This window comes from Panthera pardus, unplaced genomic scaffold (assembly GCF_024362965.1).
Source record: "Panthera pardus isolate Hobbes unplaced genomic scaffold, ASM2436296v1 HiC_scaffold_8, whole genome shotgun sequence".
NCBI classification, from domain to species: domain Eukaryota; kingdom Metazoa; phylum Chordata; class Mammalia; order Carnivora; family Felidae; genus Panthera; species Panthera pardus.
This window is the reverse complement of record NW_026527013.1, coordinates 19620937-19637783: the sequence shown is the minus strand read 5'-3', so window position 1 is coordinate 19637783 and position 16847 is coordinate 19620937. Positions and strand designations below refer to the sequence as shown.

General features: G+C 55.0%; 2 protein-coding genes across 3 annotated transcripts in view; one reads left to right on the top strand and one right to left on the bottom strand.

Annotated features, from left to right (window-relative positions):
- The window catches only part of MAPKAPK3 (MAPK activated protein kinase 3), a 28241-nt gene extending 23232 nt beyond the window's left edge, over positions 1–5009 (bottom strand). The window contains exons 1-2 of one of the 2 annotated variants that reach the window (XM_019416973.2): positions 4906–5009; positions 4328–4604 (exon numbers count right to left, since the gene is read on the bottom strand). In XM_019416973.2, coding sequence (XP_019272518.1) covers positions 4328–4552 — 225 coding nt within the window. In that variant the 5' untranslated portion in view covers positions 4553–4604; positions 4906–5009. Of the gene's footprint in view, positions 1–4327; positions 4605–4875 lie in introns of both variants that reach the window. The other variant, XM_019416972.2, reaches the window with a different exon arrangement.
- A 4306-nt stretch (positions 5010–9315) lies between these two features.
- On the top strand, positions 9316–14659 carry CISH (cytokine inducible SH2 containing protein). The gene is made up of 3 exons (XM_019416971.2): positions 9316–9500; positions 12577–12797; positions 13043–14659. Exons 1-3 carry the CDS (start codon positions 9481–9483, stop codon positions 13573–13575), a joined length of 774 nt encoding a protein of 257 aa, XP_019272516.1. The 5' UTR covers positions 9316–9480; the 3' UTR covers positions 13576–14659.
- The last annotated feature ends 2188 nt before the right edge of the window (positions 14660–16847 follow it).

Sequence of the window (16847 nt, the reverse complement as noted above, 5' to 3'; positions counted from 1 at the left end):
GAGGCCTGGATTAAAGCTGGAGGTCTCTTCCAGGAAGTCTACCCTGGCTGGCCCAGCCCTGACACAGTTTCCTCTCGCCCACTCACCAACCTGACTTCCTGCCTGTGGCAGCCTGGACTCTGCTGGGCTGGGCTTGTCTGAGACTCAAAAGGCTTGAAACAAACCACACAACCTTTCTGAGGCAGTCCCACAGCCGTCATGGCCCTTGTGTGCTGGCCTGCAGGACTACTTGTCTGCTCACAAGCAGACAGTCTTACACAGTGAGGAGAGCTGGGCAGATAGAAACAAATACCAGCAGCATCACTTGGGGCCCAGCTGGGGCTATCAGGGCTCCCAGTGGAACCACAGAAGATGATGACAGCACCCTTCCAGGGGCCAAGTCTTAGAAACCATCCCCTGTCCCCATAAACTAGCATGAGGCACAGGGTGACTTAAATGCTAAGACTCTGGCATCAAACTGCCTGGGATCACGTCACAGTCCTGCCACTCGTCAGCTGTGCATCTTGGGCAAGTCATTCGCCTTGCTGAATAGCAACAACTTTGTCCATAAAATGGGAATGACAAGAATTAGGTAACATAACACATCTCATGAATTGGGGATAGGACCCATCAGAACAGTCTGGGAAATTGTTGGCCATTTTTGAGAATATTAGAATCTGCAGCACCAAGGCCTGAAGACTGTGTCAGCTCCTGGATAGGGTGGGAAGACCCTGGCAGTCCCAGCAGCAGTTTAGGCTTTGAGCACAGCTTGCAAATGCATGAGCAGGTACGAAGCAGCTCAAACAATCTCTGCCAAAAACTCCACTATTTGCAGGTTTTAGGGTTTGATGCCTTTTCTAGAATCTTTGTTTAAATAGCAAATTGCCCACCCCTGGCAGTTCAGAACTTTCTACCAGCATGGTAGCACATGAGCTCCTCAAATTCTTTCCTTCCAGGAGAGGGACGGCATGGGGTGGGGGTGGGGGAGGTGGTTGGGTACAGTGAAAGCCCTACTGGGGACTCCTTTGCACAGGACTGCCGGCCCCTCCACATGCTTCCTGACTTGTTGACTCGGTAACAAATGGCCCCGCCAAGGCTGATCTGACCGGTATGGAGTTGGTAGGTAAGGGGGTGGCTGCTGCCAAATGAGAAAGTACCGGCCTGCCTGGTAGCCCCACCCAGCCTCAAATCCAGCTCCACAGCACCAGCTTCAACAGGCCAGCCCCACCCATGGAGCAATGTGGGGAACTCCCCGGCATGGGGACCCAGGACCCCACCACTACATTCTATTTGAAGAAGAAGGGAAGAGGAGGGCACTGGGAGCCCTGGGGCCTCCAACATACTCAGTGGTCAAAGAGGAGGGCCCCTAGCCCCAGAACCCAGAGAGCAGTGGTAGGAAAGAAGAATCCACTTCTTCCGCATGCAGAACCCCTCTGTCTTCTCAAAGCTTTTTAGGTTTTTATTTATCTAAGTGCCATGGCTACTTCTGCCTGCCCTGAGGCAGAGGACCACAAGTGGGCTGGGCAGGAAATCAGGAGGGGAAGAGATTCTGGCCTCTGCTATAATCTTAATCAAGCTACATGATTTCCGACCACAGGGTCTAGGTCACAATTTTCACATATGTGATGAGGATTGAGGGGTTGTGTCTCAAATGTGGTGGGGTGACTAATGGGGGACAGATATGCAGGGCTGTGCCCAGTTAGGAGTGAAACTGAGGCATACTGTTTCATTAGGTAGGCCTAGAAGGAGGCATAGGCAGGAGGTCAGTAGGAGGCAGTCCCCTGCCCCCCATGCTTGGCGGACAGTCCTCTAGGTCCTGCCAACGGGACTGCAGCAAGTGCTTAGGGGGGACTGAAGAGTGGAAGGACCTGCCAGCAGCAGAAACTGGCCTCAAGAGGGAACCGCTGAGTGTGAGTGAAGCCAAGATAAACCACAGCAGTGTCAGGAGCTGAGGGAAAGGGGAAGAGGCCCAGCTCCCCGGGGAGGAGCCTGCTCCTCCAGGGCCCCCAGAGAATAGCAACGGCTACAGGACATTGACCACAACTCTTCCTGTTTGATGAGGGCCTGCTACATTCCAGGCTTCAGGGTAAGCACTATCTGCCATCTTGGACAACAGGGCCAAGAGCACAGGCATGGAGAGAGGCCAGGGCACTTGGCCTGGACCACCAAGAAGGGCAGAGATGGCAGGGGGTAGAGGCTAAGCAGAAAAATGCCACCCTCTTCCTCAAAGTTAGAGCCACCACTCACAGTACACGTACGATGTGCCAGAGGTTGTACTAGTGCCATCTTGGAAGATGGTAAAGACCTGCCAGATGGTAGAAACTTCCAGACTTGGTCACTGGAAGGGGGCTGGGGGCAAGAAAAGCAAAGTGTTGGAGTGGGGCCCACATCTAATCCATGTACCCCTTGAGGGCCAACTTAGGGCCAGGTCCTGAAGGTTCCAAGGCAGTAGCCCTGGCCATATTCACCCATAAAGCCTAAAGGGGTACAGCAGGAGAATTTATTCTAGGCCTGTCCTAGTTCGCAGTCCAGAACAGAGAAAGCATTGAAGCCCTAGATTCAAGAGGAAGTGCTTTGGAAACTGTTGTAGTCAGAAGTTCCCCCCCAAGTCACTTGTCAAACACAGCATCTATGGGGAAGGGCCTAGACCCAGCTCTGCTTAAAGCTGGTGCTGCCTGGGCCCACAATCTCTGGCCTCCCCCTCTATCCCTGCCTCGCTCACAGCATCTGGAACACCATAGGGGCTGGTCAGAACTCAGCCTTGGCACACAGGGCCAAAGGCTTGGTATTAAGAAGAGGTTCTCTGGCCTCATTTGGCCCCTTGCCTACCCAAACTGCCCCTGACCTCCTAAGAGGTGAGAGAGCTATGATGGTGCTGAGGGAAGAGGTGGAAACTCCCCACTGAGAACAGCCACTTCCCCCTCGAAGGACTCAGAGGAGGACCCCAAACCCCACTTCACTACTGGGTTAGTAGGTGAAGAAGCTGTGCCTGAGACTCAGCCTTGGCAGCCCAGACCAGCCACCTCCAGACCCATCCTATCAGCCCCAGTGCCCCTAAGAAAGACACAGGAGCTGGGCCCAGGTCCCTGCTCAGTTACTTGCAGACACTGTACCCTAAATAAGTCCCGTAGCCTCTCCAGACCTGCACCAGACCCAGTACCAATTACTCTACAGGCACCATCACATTCCAAGCTCACATAAACCCCTTATCTTTCCCCCTGAACAGAGGCAGAAACCTGGTTTCCAGAGTCCAGTACCTAGTCCAAGGTCACAGAGCTGGCAAATGCAGGCCAGAGATTAGAGCCACGTCTGCAGAACCCTGCACTCAAGCTCATAATTGCAATGTCTGTAAAATGAGAAGATCCTTTGCTGTATTCTAACCTCCAAAGCTGCTCTCCATGCCATGATCTACCCATCCAGGTGGCCACTGGCACAAACCACAATGGAGTGAACTTCCCAGTGATGACAGATTCAAGGCATTCTGGGTATGAGGCAGGGTCCTGGGCCAAGAACTAAGTGACTTAAGCCAGAACTATGTGGCTAGATCAGCCACCTCCAGAACTCCCTGGATTCCATCTGTATCAGTGAGTTCTTAGCCAGGCCTCCAGGGGAGGCTGTGGTGTGACATGAATAGATGGCTGGCCCACCCTCTGCCCAGGAACCAGGGTGGGTCAGGCTTGAAGCAGGGCCTGCCCCTTTCAACATGGGGCCGGTGACTCAGCTGGAGCCCATCAGCAGCTTCCTGCTCACAGACGTGATGGGCACCATCCTTACCCACCAGCCAGCCCTGGGAGTTTCCCACCCCTCCAGCCCAGGCAGGCAGGGGCCATAGGAGAAAGCAGCCCCACCCCAAGCCTTGGTGGGGACTCAGCCTCAGGCAGAAGGAAACTCAGATTCATTCCAGTCAGAAGAGTTTCTCATGAAAAATAAGAAGAGGAGAGGGGAGTAGGAAGGGTGGGGGGAGAAGAAAGAGAAGAAGAGTTTCTCATGGAAGGAACAACCAAGCTGAGTAAGCCCCCACCCCCCACCCCCACTCCCTGCTGGAACACAGAAGCCCAGCCAGCCATAACCCCAGAGTCAGGAACCGCTCCTTCCCTGCTTCCGGGTAGAGCAGACTCTACTCACACTGACTCCACCCCTTGCTCTCAGGGACATCCTGAGTTTAGCTAAGCTGAGCCTCGACTTCCCCACCTGTAAAGCAAGGAGGACCAGGAGCCTGACCTTACAGGGTAGTGTAAGGATGAAAGGAGATACTGATCATAAGAAGCTTAGCAGGGGTCCTGGGCATATGTGCACCCACAAGCCTCTGCTGTTGGGCCCTCCGGGTCACCCAGGAGGGGTCACTGACCTTCAGGGCACACTTCTGCCCAGTACGCCTGTGGAAGCACTCCAGCACCTTGCCGTTCACACCCAGGCCCAGCACCTGCTTGGACAACTGGTAGTCATCGGTCACTGCGTACTTCTTGGGCTCCCTCCGCCCCCCGAGGGCAGGAGCGCCAGTTGAGCCGGGTCCGCAGGGTGCACCCTGCGGTGGCGCGGGGCCCCCCTGCTCCTCTGCTGTCTCGTCATCCATGGCCCCCGCGGGGCGCTCAGAGGCGCCCCCAGCCTGGCGCGTCCAGGGCCACCTGAGGGAGAAGGGAAGAATGAGTTCCTCTCAGACTCCTCCAATACACCCCAGTATTGGAGCCCTAGAGCCTGTCTGGGCTGCGGGTCGTGGACGGGGCCGGGAGTTCGGGACGAACTGCGGGAGAGTACAGAGCCGAGGCAGGAGGGGCGGTCGCACAACCAAGCACTAGGGAGTCCGGCCTGACACCTGTCTAGAGGGTAAAGGGTCGGGCGCCAAGTGACCGTGAGGTTCTGGGAGAGGGAGGTGGAGGGGGCCCTATGAGGGCGTACCTGGCAAGGGCGTATCTGACAGCAGAGTACCTGGCTGCGGCGCCGGCGAGGGGCAGGGACCGCGGTCCCGGGAGCCAGCGGCCGCGAGCGCCTAGAGCCGAGTCGCGCCGCCGGCGGCCCACGTGACCGCCCCCCTCCTTTCCTCCACCCCCCCCCCCCCCTCCCGCCCCGCGCGTCCCCGACTTGAGGCCGGGCTTGGTCAGCCTTAAAGGGCCAGGCGGGCCCTGGCAGGACCGGGCGTGGAGGGAGCCTCCGGCGGGCCCCGCCCCGGAGCCCCGACGGAAATAGGGGGCGTGGCTTCCCGAAGGAGAGCGGAAACCTCCTAGGCTCCCGGGCCCCGGGACCGCGAGGGCAGTGAGAGTCCCGGAGCTTACCAGCGACCTACGAAGTGACAGCGCAGTTTCTCTTGGAGCCACAGGAAGCCACTTGAGTCGGGCGTTTTCTCTACACGCTGCCAGACGGCCCTCTAGCAAGGCTTGTAAGGCTTGCGACTTCCTTAGTGGTGGCCCACCGCCAGCGTACCTAGTCTTAATTTTTGCCATCGAGCCACGTGAAATGGCATTTCGTTGTGATTCGCGTTTTTCCCATCCCTGCGGGCTCTGGGTGTCTCTCGCCTTCTGTGCATCTCCTGCTCATATCCGTGGCTTTTTTTTTTTTTTTTTTTTTTTTTCCCCTTTGGGATGAAGCGTCCTTAGACCAGATATCCTAAATTCCCATTTGTCAGATCCATCAACTTTTCACCTTCTGGTTTGAGCTTTTGGTATCATGTTTACAAAATCGCCTCCTCCCACCCCAGATACTCTTTGGCTATGTGGCGCTCCCTTCCACATTTAGGTCTCTATTCTGAGCCCATTTTATACCTTAGGTATTTTGATACAGTTTTACCATCACAGGCTGTTAAACACCTCATTTCACAGATGAGGAAACTGAGGACCCCTGAGGGGAAACAACTTGTCTAGAGTCGCAGTGGGTGTTGTTCTCTCCTGGGACAAATCTGCACTACACCAGCACACCCCTCTCACTCCCCAACCCTCAGACTGAGGGACTGGAACAAGGTGGTTCACTTGGTACTGGGAAAGGGAGACTTGGGTCATGATCTCTGCGCGGGCCTCTGCTGCCATCTACAGGCCACTGGTATAACTGCAGGCACAGCCTAGGTCCCACCCGTAGGTGTCTCTTGAGTCCTTCTGGCTTTGGGATCGGGCCGGACTAGCGCTCTCACCCACCTCCCATGCATGCCCCAGCACAAATACGCACGTAGGTGCACGTGGATTCCTGGGGTCCTGTAGGTCCAAGGCTCTTCAGAGCAGTTCCTGGAGAGCTGGAACCTGCTGTGCTGGAGGAAAGTGCCCAGGGCTCTGCCCTGTCTCCTTGAAACACTCTTCAAGCTAGCAGAGTTCAGTGAAGCAGAGGCCCTGATGATGACCTCAACTGACCGTACTGAACCCTTCTTTTGGACTAGACACTGTGTGGGTGTTCTACCTGGGCACTCCATGACCTCACTGGAACCAGAGTAGGCAGGGCTAAACACATCCCACACAGCCTACAAGACAGACAAGCACTAGAGATCAAGCAACCTGCCTAACATCAGTAGCTGTCATGGCAGAGTCTCCATCCCAACCCCTGAAGAACAACTCCAGGGCCCAGCTCTTACCCTCAAATGATGCTCTCCTCCCCTGTGCCTCCCTGCCCCATTCCTACATCCACATGTACAAATATGCTCTCACATATGTTCAGATATGCACACAAATGCACAAATATGTACACATGTGTACAGACACATGGGCATTCACATGCACATGCACACCACACACATACACACATTTATGCCTAGCTGGACCCAGAATCTCTCTCCCTGAGTCCCACTTAAGAATCTGATCCAAGATCTCAGAGCCTTGGAGGAAGCCCTGTGATCTGGAAACTTCTGCAGCTTGGAGACTGGAGAAGGATCCTCCCTCTGGAGGTAATTGGTTTGGGCCAGGTGAGCCCAAAGCTGAGCAAGATCTCATTCTGGACAAGCAGGGTCCCACTCAAAAGCAGAGTGCTGGGCAGCTGAGGGTGGCTCCTTGTCCCAGCCAAAGTTATCTCAGTGTATGCTGTAGTTGCTGAGATATCTTATTTTCTAAAAATGGAATTAGATTACAATTATTCTAAACATTTTATAATTGTATTTTTTAACTTATCTCTTTTTAATTAAAATTTAATTGCATAAGTAAAACTTGGTTGTTATAATAAATTCAAACCATAGGGAAATGTAAAAAGTAAGCACTGGTGATGCCTGTCCTCTTGCAGTCTCCATAACCAATGCCAGTGCTTACAAAAGCACACACATTTCCCATGTAGGTCCATCATAGACAAATGTTTTGCAACTGCTCATTTAATCCAAGAGAGTCAGAAGGTGTGGTTTCCCTTAGCTGCTCATTTTCCAGCAACCACCTGCACACTGATGGGAGAATTCAGCATTTGGGATGGCTGGGCAGGGGTGGGTTCATGGTGGCAGACTTTGCCATACAGTCCTCCATGATAGCTGTATGTCCAAGAAGTCTAGGGCTGAGGCCTTTGGAATAGCTTACAGTGGCAAAGAGGTCCAGTGAGTGTGGGGAGAGGGGGAGAGGGCTAAATATATCCCCTACACACATACACATGTGAACTGTCCTTCAGGGGGAGGAGAGGCTGCAAATGATGAGAGTAGAGAGACCAAATAAGCCAGACTTTGAGGAAGGCACTGCTGTGTATTATTGTGACTGACCCATCTTGTGACTGTTTTGGGTAGGAAGAAGCAGGGAGATCCTGTGACAAAGCCAATCCCTGGAGTGGGAGGAGGGGTTATCCTGGAATATGGAAATTTGTTGAATGAAACCATGAGAGGACTCGCCACTGGGTGGCGATGTGGGCCTAGCAGTTAGAGCAAGAGTGTGTAGGGAGCAGACAGCAGGAAAGGTGATAAAGAGTTGGCCAAGGGGACCCACAACACCTGGGGCAAAACGGGGGCAGGCCACATACTGTGCACACAGGTGAGGTGCGTAACTGTCAAATTCACGAAAGGTGGCTGGAGGGCAAAACCCTTGGGGCCCTCTAATTTAACATACAGAACTGCATAATCACTGACATCTGTAAGGGAGCTTTCAAGGGGACACCATTGGGGTACTCTGACATGGACTGGCCTGGAGGCAGGAAGCTTCACTGAGGACCTTAAAGCTGGATCTTGAAGGATGCCCAGGAGTTGTTAGGTCAAGGCACTTAGAGACGATGGGGCATTGGGGGGAACTGGTCTACAAGCCCCAACTAACCACTTGTCAGCTGTGAGATCTAGGGTGCATTTTAACTTCTCTGTGCATCAATCTCCTCACCTGTAAAGAGGACACAATATATAATGGTTAGACAATGAAATGAGGCTGGAAATCGCTGAGAGAACCTGGCACATACTAAGTGTTCTGTAAAATACTCACAGTTAGAGGGAAGACAGAGTCTTGAGGTAGAGAACTTGGGATTTGACCCCATAGAGACTCAGGTACCCAGGTTCAAATCCTAGTTGTTGCTTGGCAGCTTGAAGCCCCTTTGTCTTCATAATAATGGAGCGGTAGACAGTTTCTACTGAAGAGACTGCACCCTACATAGGTGCCCCATGCTGTGGTCTCCCAGTGCCCAAGCCATCAAGTGAGTAATGAAGTCTCCACACTTGCCCCCATCCCAAGATTGGGATGTGCCTTCTCCCCCAAGTCTTTCAGAGAAAACATTCTCGCCTGGATCCTTTTGGCTGTGACCCCTGCGGACCTGCTCGGATCTGAGGCCCCCCTCTGTGCCCCTCCCCTCCTCCCATGTCCTTCTCCAAACCCCACCCCATGCCACCAGTTTCCCCACCACCGCACACAGAGTCCGGAGATCCAAGTGCGGCCCACAGGGGGCGCTTGCACACCAGACAGACCGCCTTGAGGGAGCCGCTAGCTGGGAGAACAGACCCAAGACCCTGCCTCGTGCTGCCACCAGTTCTACAGAGAGATACAAGGGCCTGTCCCCAGTGAAGCGGAATGCCCGAAAGAAGTCTGCGCTCGGGTGGGGAGAACCCCTGTCCCGGAGAACCCCTGCCCCGCCCTGGCCTTCTTCAACCCGGTTTTTCCCTGGTGGTCCCTAGGTCACGCTCAACCCGACTAGTTTGTCTGCCTCGCATCTCAAAACTGCAATTGGCCCGCCCCCCCGAGCTGCGATTGGTCGGCGCGTGGGGCCCCGCCCCATTTTCCTGGAAAGTTCTTGGAAATCTGTCAAAGGTGTTTCCTTTAGCTGCCCTGAGCCTACTCTGGGAGCCGGCGCCCCCGCCAGCGCCCCTCCCCGGCCCGGCAGCACTGCCGGCGGTTCTAGGAAGACGTCGCTTCCGGGAAGGGCTGGGACACAGAGGACAAAAGATTAGGCGGCTCGCCCCGCCCCACCCTCCCGGCCCGCCCCCCGCGCCCTCCCGGCCCGCCAGCGCCTTGGCCTCTCAGTCCCATCCCGTCGCCGGTGCGCCCTGGGAGCCTGCCTTACGAGCGAGACCTGCGCTCACGGGCTCCCTCCAGCCTCCACCGTCCGGCTGAGCCTCAGCTCCGGAGCTGCCGCTGCCGCTGCCGGGACATGGTCCTCTGCGTTCAGGGGTAAGCGCGGCTCGCCGTCCCAGCCGGGCGACGGCGCCCGGCGTTCGGGAGAGTACCGCCTCGTGCTAGCTGCCGGCTATTGAGAGGGCTTGACGGGTCGGAAATGACCGAGTGCGGAAGGACCTCAGGGTGACAACAGGGAATGGTGACAACACCGTCACCACCCTATTCGCACTGTGGGTAGTGAAACTGGGGGTCGGCTGGCGACGGGAGGAACACCGGGTAGCCTAAGCCTGGGTTCTGGCTGGAGCAGCTGAACGCCAGCGGAGTTTATCCTCCAAGACGTGGCTCACCTGCCCAGACCCCCTTCGGGGCCCAGAGCGCTCTACCCTAGCCTGCAGGCCGCAGGGCCTACTGCTGACATTAGGTTAGCCCCTGCCCCTCTCCGATTTCACTGTTCTGCCATGGGCTAGCAATTAGGCTTTTCTTGGGAAGCCAGTCTGAGATCCTCGCCTCCCCCCAGGTTGGCTGAGCAGCAGGTCTTGGAAGAGCCTGAATTTTGCCCGTGGCACCCCCACAACTGCCTTGCCCCTCCTCAGTCCAGTCTGGGATCCCAGTGAGGACTTGACTGCTGCCTCCCTTCTCCAACTTTCCTCAAAGACTAGGATGGTGTGGAGGCTGGTAAGACAGAGTCCTGGCCTCAACTGAGCATTCTTCTTCAGCATTCCTTCCACCTCAGCATCCCCTTCAACAATGGGTCTGATACTCTCCAGACTGATCTGACAGGAGCTCAGAAAGCTCCAGGGAGTGAGAAAGAAGATATGAGTGAGCACTCCACACCCAGGAAGAGCTGGGTGGCCCAGTGGCTGTTGTTATCAAAACTGGCATAGTACCAAGTGAAGAAGGTTGGAAGGTGGGGCAAGGCTGAAGTGCCCCTTGCTCTGAGCAGGTCTGCTTCCAGGGAGGAAACCCAGAGGTGCCAGGAAAACTATACTACTATACTTCTCCCTGGCCGTCTCCAGCATACCCCTCCTCTGAATTTTGGGACTCCTGAATACCCCCACACCCTGTCCTCCAGATCCCCCCAGTTCTGAAGTCCCACATTCTCTTTTTACTTTGTTCCAGCTAAAAGTCCCTTGGAACCTCGGGACCAGTGTTGGGTGTCAGGGAGCAAGATTTTTAAGACCTCCACACACACAGCCACAAACCAGCTGGTTCCCTCCCAAGGTAGGGGGCAGAGATTCCCAAATATAAGTTTGGGCTCCCAGCTTTGCTTGAGGGGGTCCACCCTCAGGGTTGAGTTTGCCCTACTGGCATGCATCCCCAGGCAGGACTCACAGGCTGGGTTCCACAACAGGCACACACAGGTACAGGCCACCCACACCTGGAACACACAAGCCATCGCCCCCGTCATGACGACAGCTGTGGACACACCCCTCCTAAGATACACAGTCACTCACCAGGAACTGTGGGGACCAATACAGCTCCTTACACACCCAGATACCTTGTTGACCCTAGAGGTGCCCATGCCCACAAGTGCCCTGCTAAGCTATCTGGACATGGCCACCCCCAGGCGCTCTGGCCTGACTGGCTAGCCTGAGCTGAGCTTTGGGCCCCAGCAGGCAGGCCACCAGCTAGTTCCTTGGAACATGGCTCCCCCACTAGGATTCCAGAGCTCCCACAGTGCACCCAGAGTGGGTATGGAAAAGTATTAAACAAACTGTGGTGTGCCAGGGTCTTGTGGCCTCTTCTCCCAATTTGTTAACATCTTCTAATGCTCACCTATAACCTACACTGTCACATCTAGCTCCTCTGCCTGCGTCCTGCCAAGGCTTCTGCCTACCTCATCCTGCCTCATAAGCAATCTCTGGCATAGTTTACCCATGCTCTCATCTCTGCCTGGAGTGCCTTTCCCCTACACCTTCCTTTGGCCTGGCAGACTCAGCTCAGGAACAGGCAGACCTTGACTCCCCCATGACACCCTTTGTGTTTGTGACTTTGGGTTATAAGTTCTCCTTGAAGGCAAGGCCCATGGTTTTATTATCTTGGTGTCCTGTGGCCCAGTAGGGGACCAGACCCAGAACTGAGGCCTGAGGATGTGTTTTCTGAGGAGTGAGGAAGGATCAGCAGTCTCTTCCTGGGAGCCAATCCTTGCCCCTCACTCCCTGGAAGTCCCAGGATCACCATGCTGGGTGGCCTTCCCCTAGAGAAAAGCTACTGCTCAGATTGGGGCTGGCTCAGCAACCCAACTCTAGTCACCTGACAAGATGGTGTTGCCAACCCCCTCAGGATTTGGGCTGGTAGCATCCCTTATGAGGGGGTAGAGAAGCTGAACAGTCCTAGTGAACAGCAAGGTTTACATAAGATCATAGAGCCTCGTAGGACTGGCTTGCCAGAGTGGGCCTGGAATGTAGAATGAGTACCCTGTTCTTTGGTGGGAGGTCCTGTTTATGGGAAGTGGGATTTGCCAGTGCCTTTAAAGCCACTGTCCACCCCAGACCCTCAGCTGGGAGGAGCAGAAAACAGGATGGGAGTCTGACCTGTTTAGGGAGATTGTTCCAGCCTCTAAGCCCTGGCCAGTGTGGACCGCGGTCCCTCCTACAGATACTCCTATCCATGGGGAAGTAGCATATGACCTTAGGCATCCTATCATAATTTTGGGACCTCTCTGGAGCACCCCATGAAGGCCCAGGCCATGGCTCAAGCAGAACCAGAGCCATTTAATCTAATCAGCCCACCTCAACCAACAGGACACCCATGTGAGTCTTCTTTGCACTGGATCCTACCATTGTCAGGGACATCAGTTGTCCATTGTGAGCTAGAAATCCTATAGGGCATGATCTGTGTTGTCAGCTGGTGCAAAATAGACTAATTAATGTTCAATAAATGCAGGAGGGTGGAGAAGTCTCTTTCAAAAGAGAATCAACATGTAGGGGAAGCTATCAAGGAGTCTTTTGTGACGACAGCTGGGAGGCGGGGTACGGATCTCATTGAGCCCATGAGTGGGCAAAGGGGAAACTGAGGCTCATAGTGAGATGGACTGGCCAGAGGTCATATAGCCGGTCTGGGGTATAGAGGGTCTCTGGTAACAGGAGGGCATAGGGCCTCCACTCACTGCCCATCCACCCCCTTCTAGACCCTGTTCTTTGCTGGCTGTGGAGCAGATCGGGCAGCGGCCCCTGTGGACCCAGTCCCTGGAGCTGCCCGAACCAGCTATGCAGCCTTTGCCTGCCGGGTCCTTCCTGGAGGAGGTGGCAGAGGAGACCCCAGCCCAACCAGAGAGTGAACCCAAGGTGCTGGACCCTGAGGAGGATCTGCTATGCATAGCCAAGACTTTCTCTTACCTCCGGGAATCTGGTGAGTTTGAGGAGGGAAGCAGGCCTTGTCCTGGGAAGTCCAATGGGGAAAGCTTAGCTCTGTCTGTTGAGTCTGGTTTGAGAGACATGGCCCTGCCCAGGAGAATCTGATGGTGGGGGGGGGGGGGGTACAGTCCTCCCCATGGAAGTGTAAAGGGGGAGGCAGAGTCCTGCCCTGCCCTGTGTTGGTTCCCCCAACTAAATTCCACTGTGACTAGTCTCTTGGCCCCATCTCCACTTGCCTAGGCTGGTACTGGGGTTCCATTACGGCCAGCGAGGCCCGACAACACCTGCAGAAGATGCCAGAGGGCACGTTCCTGGTACGTGACAGCACCCACCCCAGCTATCTATTCACTCTGTCTGTCAAAACCACTCGAGGCCCCACCAACGTACGCATTGAGTACGCTGACTCCAGCTTCCGCCTGGACTCCAACTGCCTGTCCAGGCCACGCATCCTGGCCTTCCCAGACGTGGTCAGCCTCGTGCAGCACTATGTGGCCTCCTGTACTGCTGACACCCGAAGTGACAGCCCTGAACCTGCACCCACCCCAGCCCTGCCTACCCCTAAGGAAGATGCGCCTGGTGACCCAGGACTGCCTGCCCCTGCAGTCACCGCCGTGCACCTAAAACTGGTGCAGCCCTTTGTGCGCAGAAGCAGTGCCCGCAGCCTGCAGCACCTGTGCCGCCTTGTCATCAACCGTCTGGTGGCTGATGTTGACTGCCTGCCACTGCCCCGACGCATGGCTGACTACCTCCGACAGTACCCCTTCCAGCTCTGACCCACCTGAGCATCCGCCTAGCCTCACCCAAACATACCCTGGAAGGGACACAGGCCCCAGCTGGACTTGGGCTCCCATCATCCCTCCTCCAGTTATCCTAGTGACTGCAAGCACCTGACAGCTGGACCAGGAAGAGTTAGCAGGAGCAAGGCTGGGGGTGAGGGGTAGAGAAAAGTGTCACACAACTTGAAGGTCAACACCCCCAGCTCCCATGTGGCTCCGTTGTGGTGAGCCATGTGTCAGAAGAGAGGGAGACATGCGGGACCTTGTCTCACCTTGTGGGTGAGGCCCAAGCCCCCACTTGCCTGTTGTGGGCTCCTGAACTGTATAGACTTTGCCAGCCCTGGTGTCTCAGTCCACAGGGTGGGGCAGGCCCCCTCCTTCTAGCCAGCCTGTCTCAGGAAGGATGGCTGCCAGAGGAACTGAGGTTGACAGTGACAGTCCCTTGATGGGGGAACAGGCCAGGCTGAGGGACTACAAAGTTATACAATATTTATTTATTTATTCTCCTTGGGTTTGTCTCAAGGTGAGGCAATCCCATCTCTCTGCCCTGAGTCCTGAGTGCTCTGGAGACCCCAGCTCTGCCCCAACTTCTCTGGTTCCTCCTGGTGGAGAGCCCCATCCTGAGACATGTTGCTGGATCCAAGGCAGTTCTGGATATCCTGGCACTGACCCACCCACCTGTGAATGTGTGCACCCTCTTCTGCCCCCAGCCCTGTTTTGGGAGGGTGGGAAAGTGGACAAGAAAATGAAGCCAAAGTGTCAGTGCCCAGCAGAGCCTGCCACTCACCCCCTCGCAGGACAGAGCCCTGTCTGCACAGAGCTGGTCTCGGTGGGGCACCAGCCTGCGGGAGCGTGTGTGCGGTGTCAGGAAGCAGCATGTTGGCTCCACAGCTGCTGCTCCAGCTCTGCTGGGTCGGCTTCCTGCCCAGGAAGGTGCCTGCACACGAGAGGGAAAGAAATACCTATCTGATAAGACTTTATAAAATAAGTATTATAACAAGCAAAACCCAGTTTGGTAGTCTTTTTTCTTCCACTGATTTTTCTGTATTGACAATAAAATTGTACTTTTCATTTAAGGAGACCTCAGTGAGACCTCTTTTGAGTTCTTACACAATTTGTCCCCTTTTATATTATTTTCCCCCACTTTACATCTGGGTCAGCTGGGGCCCAGTGACCTGTGGCTGAGCAGGTCCTGCTAGGGGACCCTTTGAAGAGTCGGGGAGGTACAGGGAGCAGCCTTCCTCTCTCATTACCTCTTGCTCCCCTTGGAGGATGGGAGGCAGGAGGTGAAGGCCAGCTGGACTGCCTGCAGGGTCATTGACCAGGTGACTGCCAGGGCGGGGGATGGTGGCAGAGGAGCACCAACTGGAGAGATGTGTAAACAGGAGATATCAATTAAAGACTGGAAGTAGATAATGCTGGGGGATGGGTGCTGTGGGGGCACCCACTCCTGGAGGCAGTGTCTTTTGAGAGGAGGAAGCCAACAGAGAAGTCAGGGCCAGTCATTCCAGTGAGAAAGTACAGGGAGTACAAAAGCACCAGGGCATGACTGGGAAGCTCATATTCCCTACCAACCACAAGGAGGCCTGGGGAAGTAGTCATGCTGTACAGTGGGACAGAACAATGGAGTTGGGGATGGCAGCCAGTAAGCTGGCAGGGTCTGGCCTGAGGTGAGACCTGGTGAGGTTCTGGCACAGGCCAGTTGGGGTTGGGGACCCTCTCCTTTCAGGGCCCTACACACCAGAAGTAGATGGAAGAGCAATTAAAATGAAAACTCTCCATTATCTGATGGTCTGACTTTGTAATGTAAATTCCACTGTGTCCTGAAATTTTCTGCACCTTCACTTGAATAACTCATAGGAAAGATCCTCTGAAGCTCATTCATAACCTTCTAACCCTTATTTTAGAAATAGTCCTAACCTTCCTGTTTTCTTGGGACTTAGATGATTAGAAGAGACAAATGCTGGAAGATTGAGAGCAGGAAGGTGTAAGGACTGGTATGTTGATGACACGGAGGAGGCAGGAAGGGATGGATAAAAAGCCAAACGTTATGGGCATGCAGATAGTTATGGCAAAGAATAGAGCTGATACTGGATGTGAGTGAATAAGAGGTGAGCGAAGGCTGACTTTACTGGGACTAGTGCCCAGGCCCAGGTGCCCAGCCTGGCACCTTCTCTGTTGCTGGCTGCAGGGCCCGACAGCACACCTCCTCCAGGTCACCATGACCTGCCAGGGATGTCTGCTGTTCCTCATTGCTTCAGCCTGGATCTCAGCCCCTTTGTGACTCCCAAAGTGCCTGAGGTGACCCCGCTGTCTGCTCCACCTACAAATCTGAGTCACCCAATGGGTGAGTAGTAGACACAGAGGGGCTGAAGGCAGGGTGTTCCCCACTTGGTGCCATGACCTGGACAGAAAACTGCCATAGCAAGAGGAAACCCACAAACTCTTCGGAGGGGGAGGTGTCTCAGGGTGCCTGCCAGGTGCTGGCAATGGACAAGGGCTTTGCACCTCCTGTAGTGCTCACCACAACCATGGGAGTGGGCCTGAATATGACCCATACTCCACAGATGAGGAAACTGAGGCCCAGAGTGGGCAAGGCAGTGGCTGAGGAAGTAAGGTACAGAGCAGAGCTTACCTTGAGGCGTCCCGCCTGCCTGTCTGTCCCCGCGCTGCTATGTGAGATGGCAAGGACAGGCATCTGGGGTTGGCAGCTTGCAGGCAAGTTGATCTTAGATGCTGGTTTTATACCCCTATGTCCTTGCCTGCTAAGGTCTCTGGACCAGACATTGGTCTGATCAACAGGATCCTGTCTCCCTCACCTTTGCCTCAGCTCAAGCCAGGGTCCAGGTCTTGCCTGGGACTGAGATACTTCCTCACCTTGCCTGGAGCTGCCAGATACTTCCAACACCTGATATTTTTCTGCTTCAATCTTGTCTCCCTGTCAGGGGAGTGAGTGGTGCCTGCCCAGAACAGGGACAGTAGAGGGCAGGTCATCAGGCCCAAACCCAAGTCAGAGACCCAGCCTAACAGATGCTGAAAACCCTCTGGTCAGTACATTCACTGCCGGGTGGTTCCGGGCTAGTAATGGGAGCCCTGACAGCACTGGCCAGGGAGAAATAGAGGAGCCATCTGGTTGGGTGTGGAGGACCCTGCACAATATACAAACAATAACTGATGGTAACCCCCATTGGTTAAGTCCTTTACTAGCACACATGCTCCTCAGGCACCAGCTGGGCCAGAATCCATCTGGGCCTTGGGGACACAGGAGG

Excerpts from the sequence above, each read along its gene's own strand:
- CISH (XM_019416971.2), top strand. The coding sequence starts at position 9,481 with ATGGTCCTCTGCGTTCAGGG. Across the intron at positions 9,501-12,576 it reads ATGGTCCTCTGCGTTCAGGG|ACCCTGTTCTTTGCTGGCTG; the intron begins GTAAGCGCGGCT and ends ACCCCCTTCTAG. Across the intron at positions 12,798-13,042 it reads CTCTTACCTCCGGGAATCTG|GCTGGTACTGGGGTTCCATT; the intron begins GTGAGTTTGAGG and ends CCACTTGCCTAG.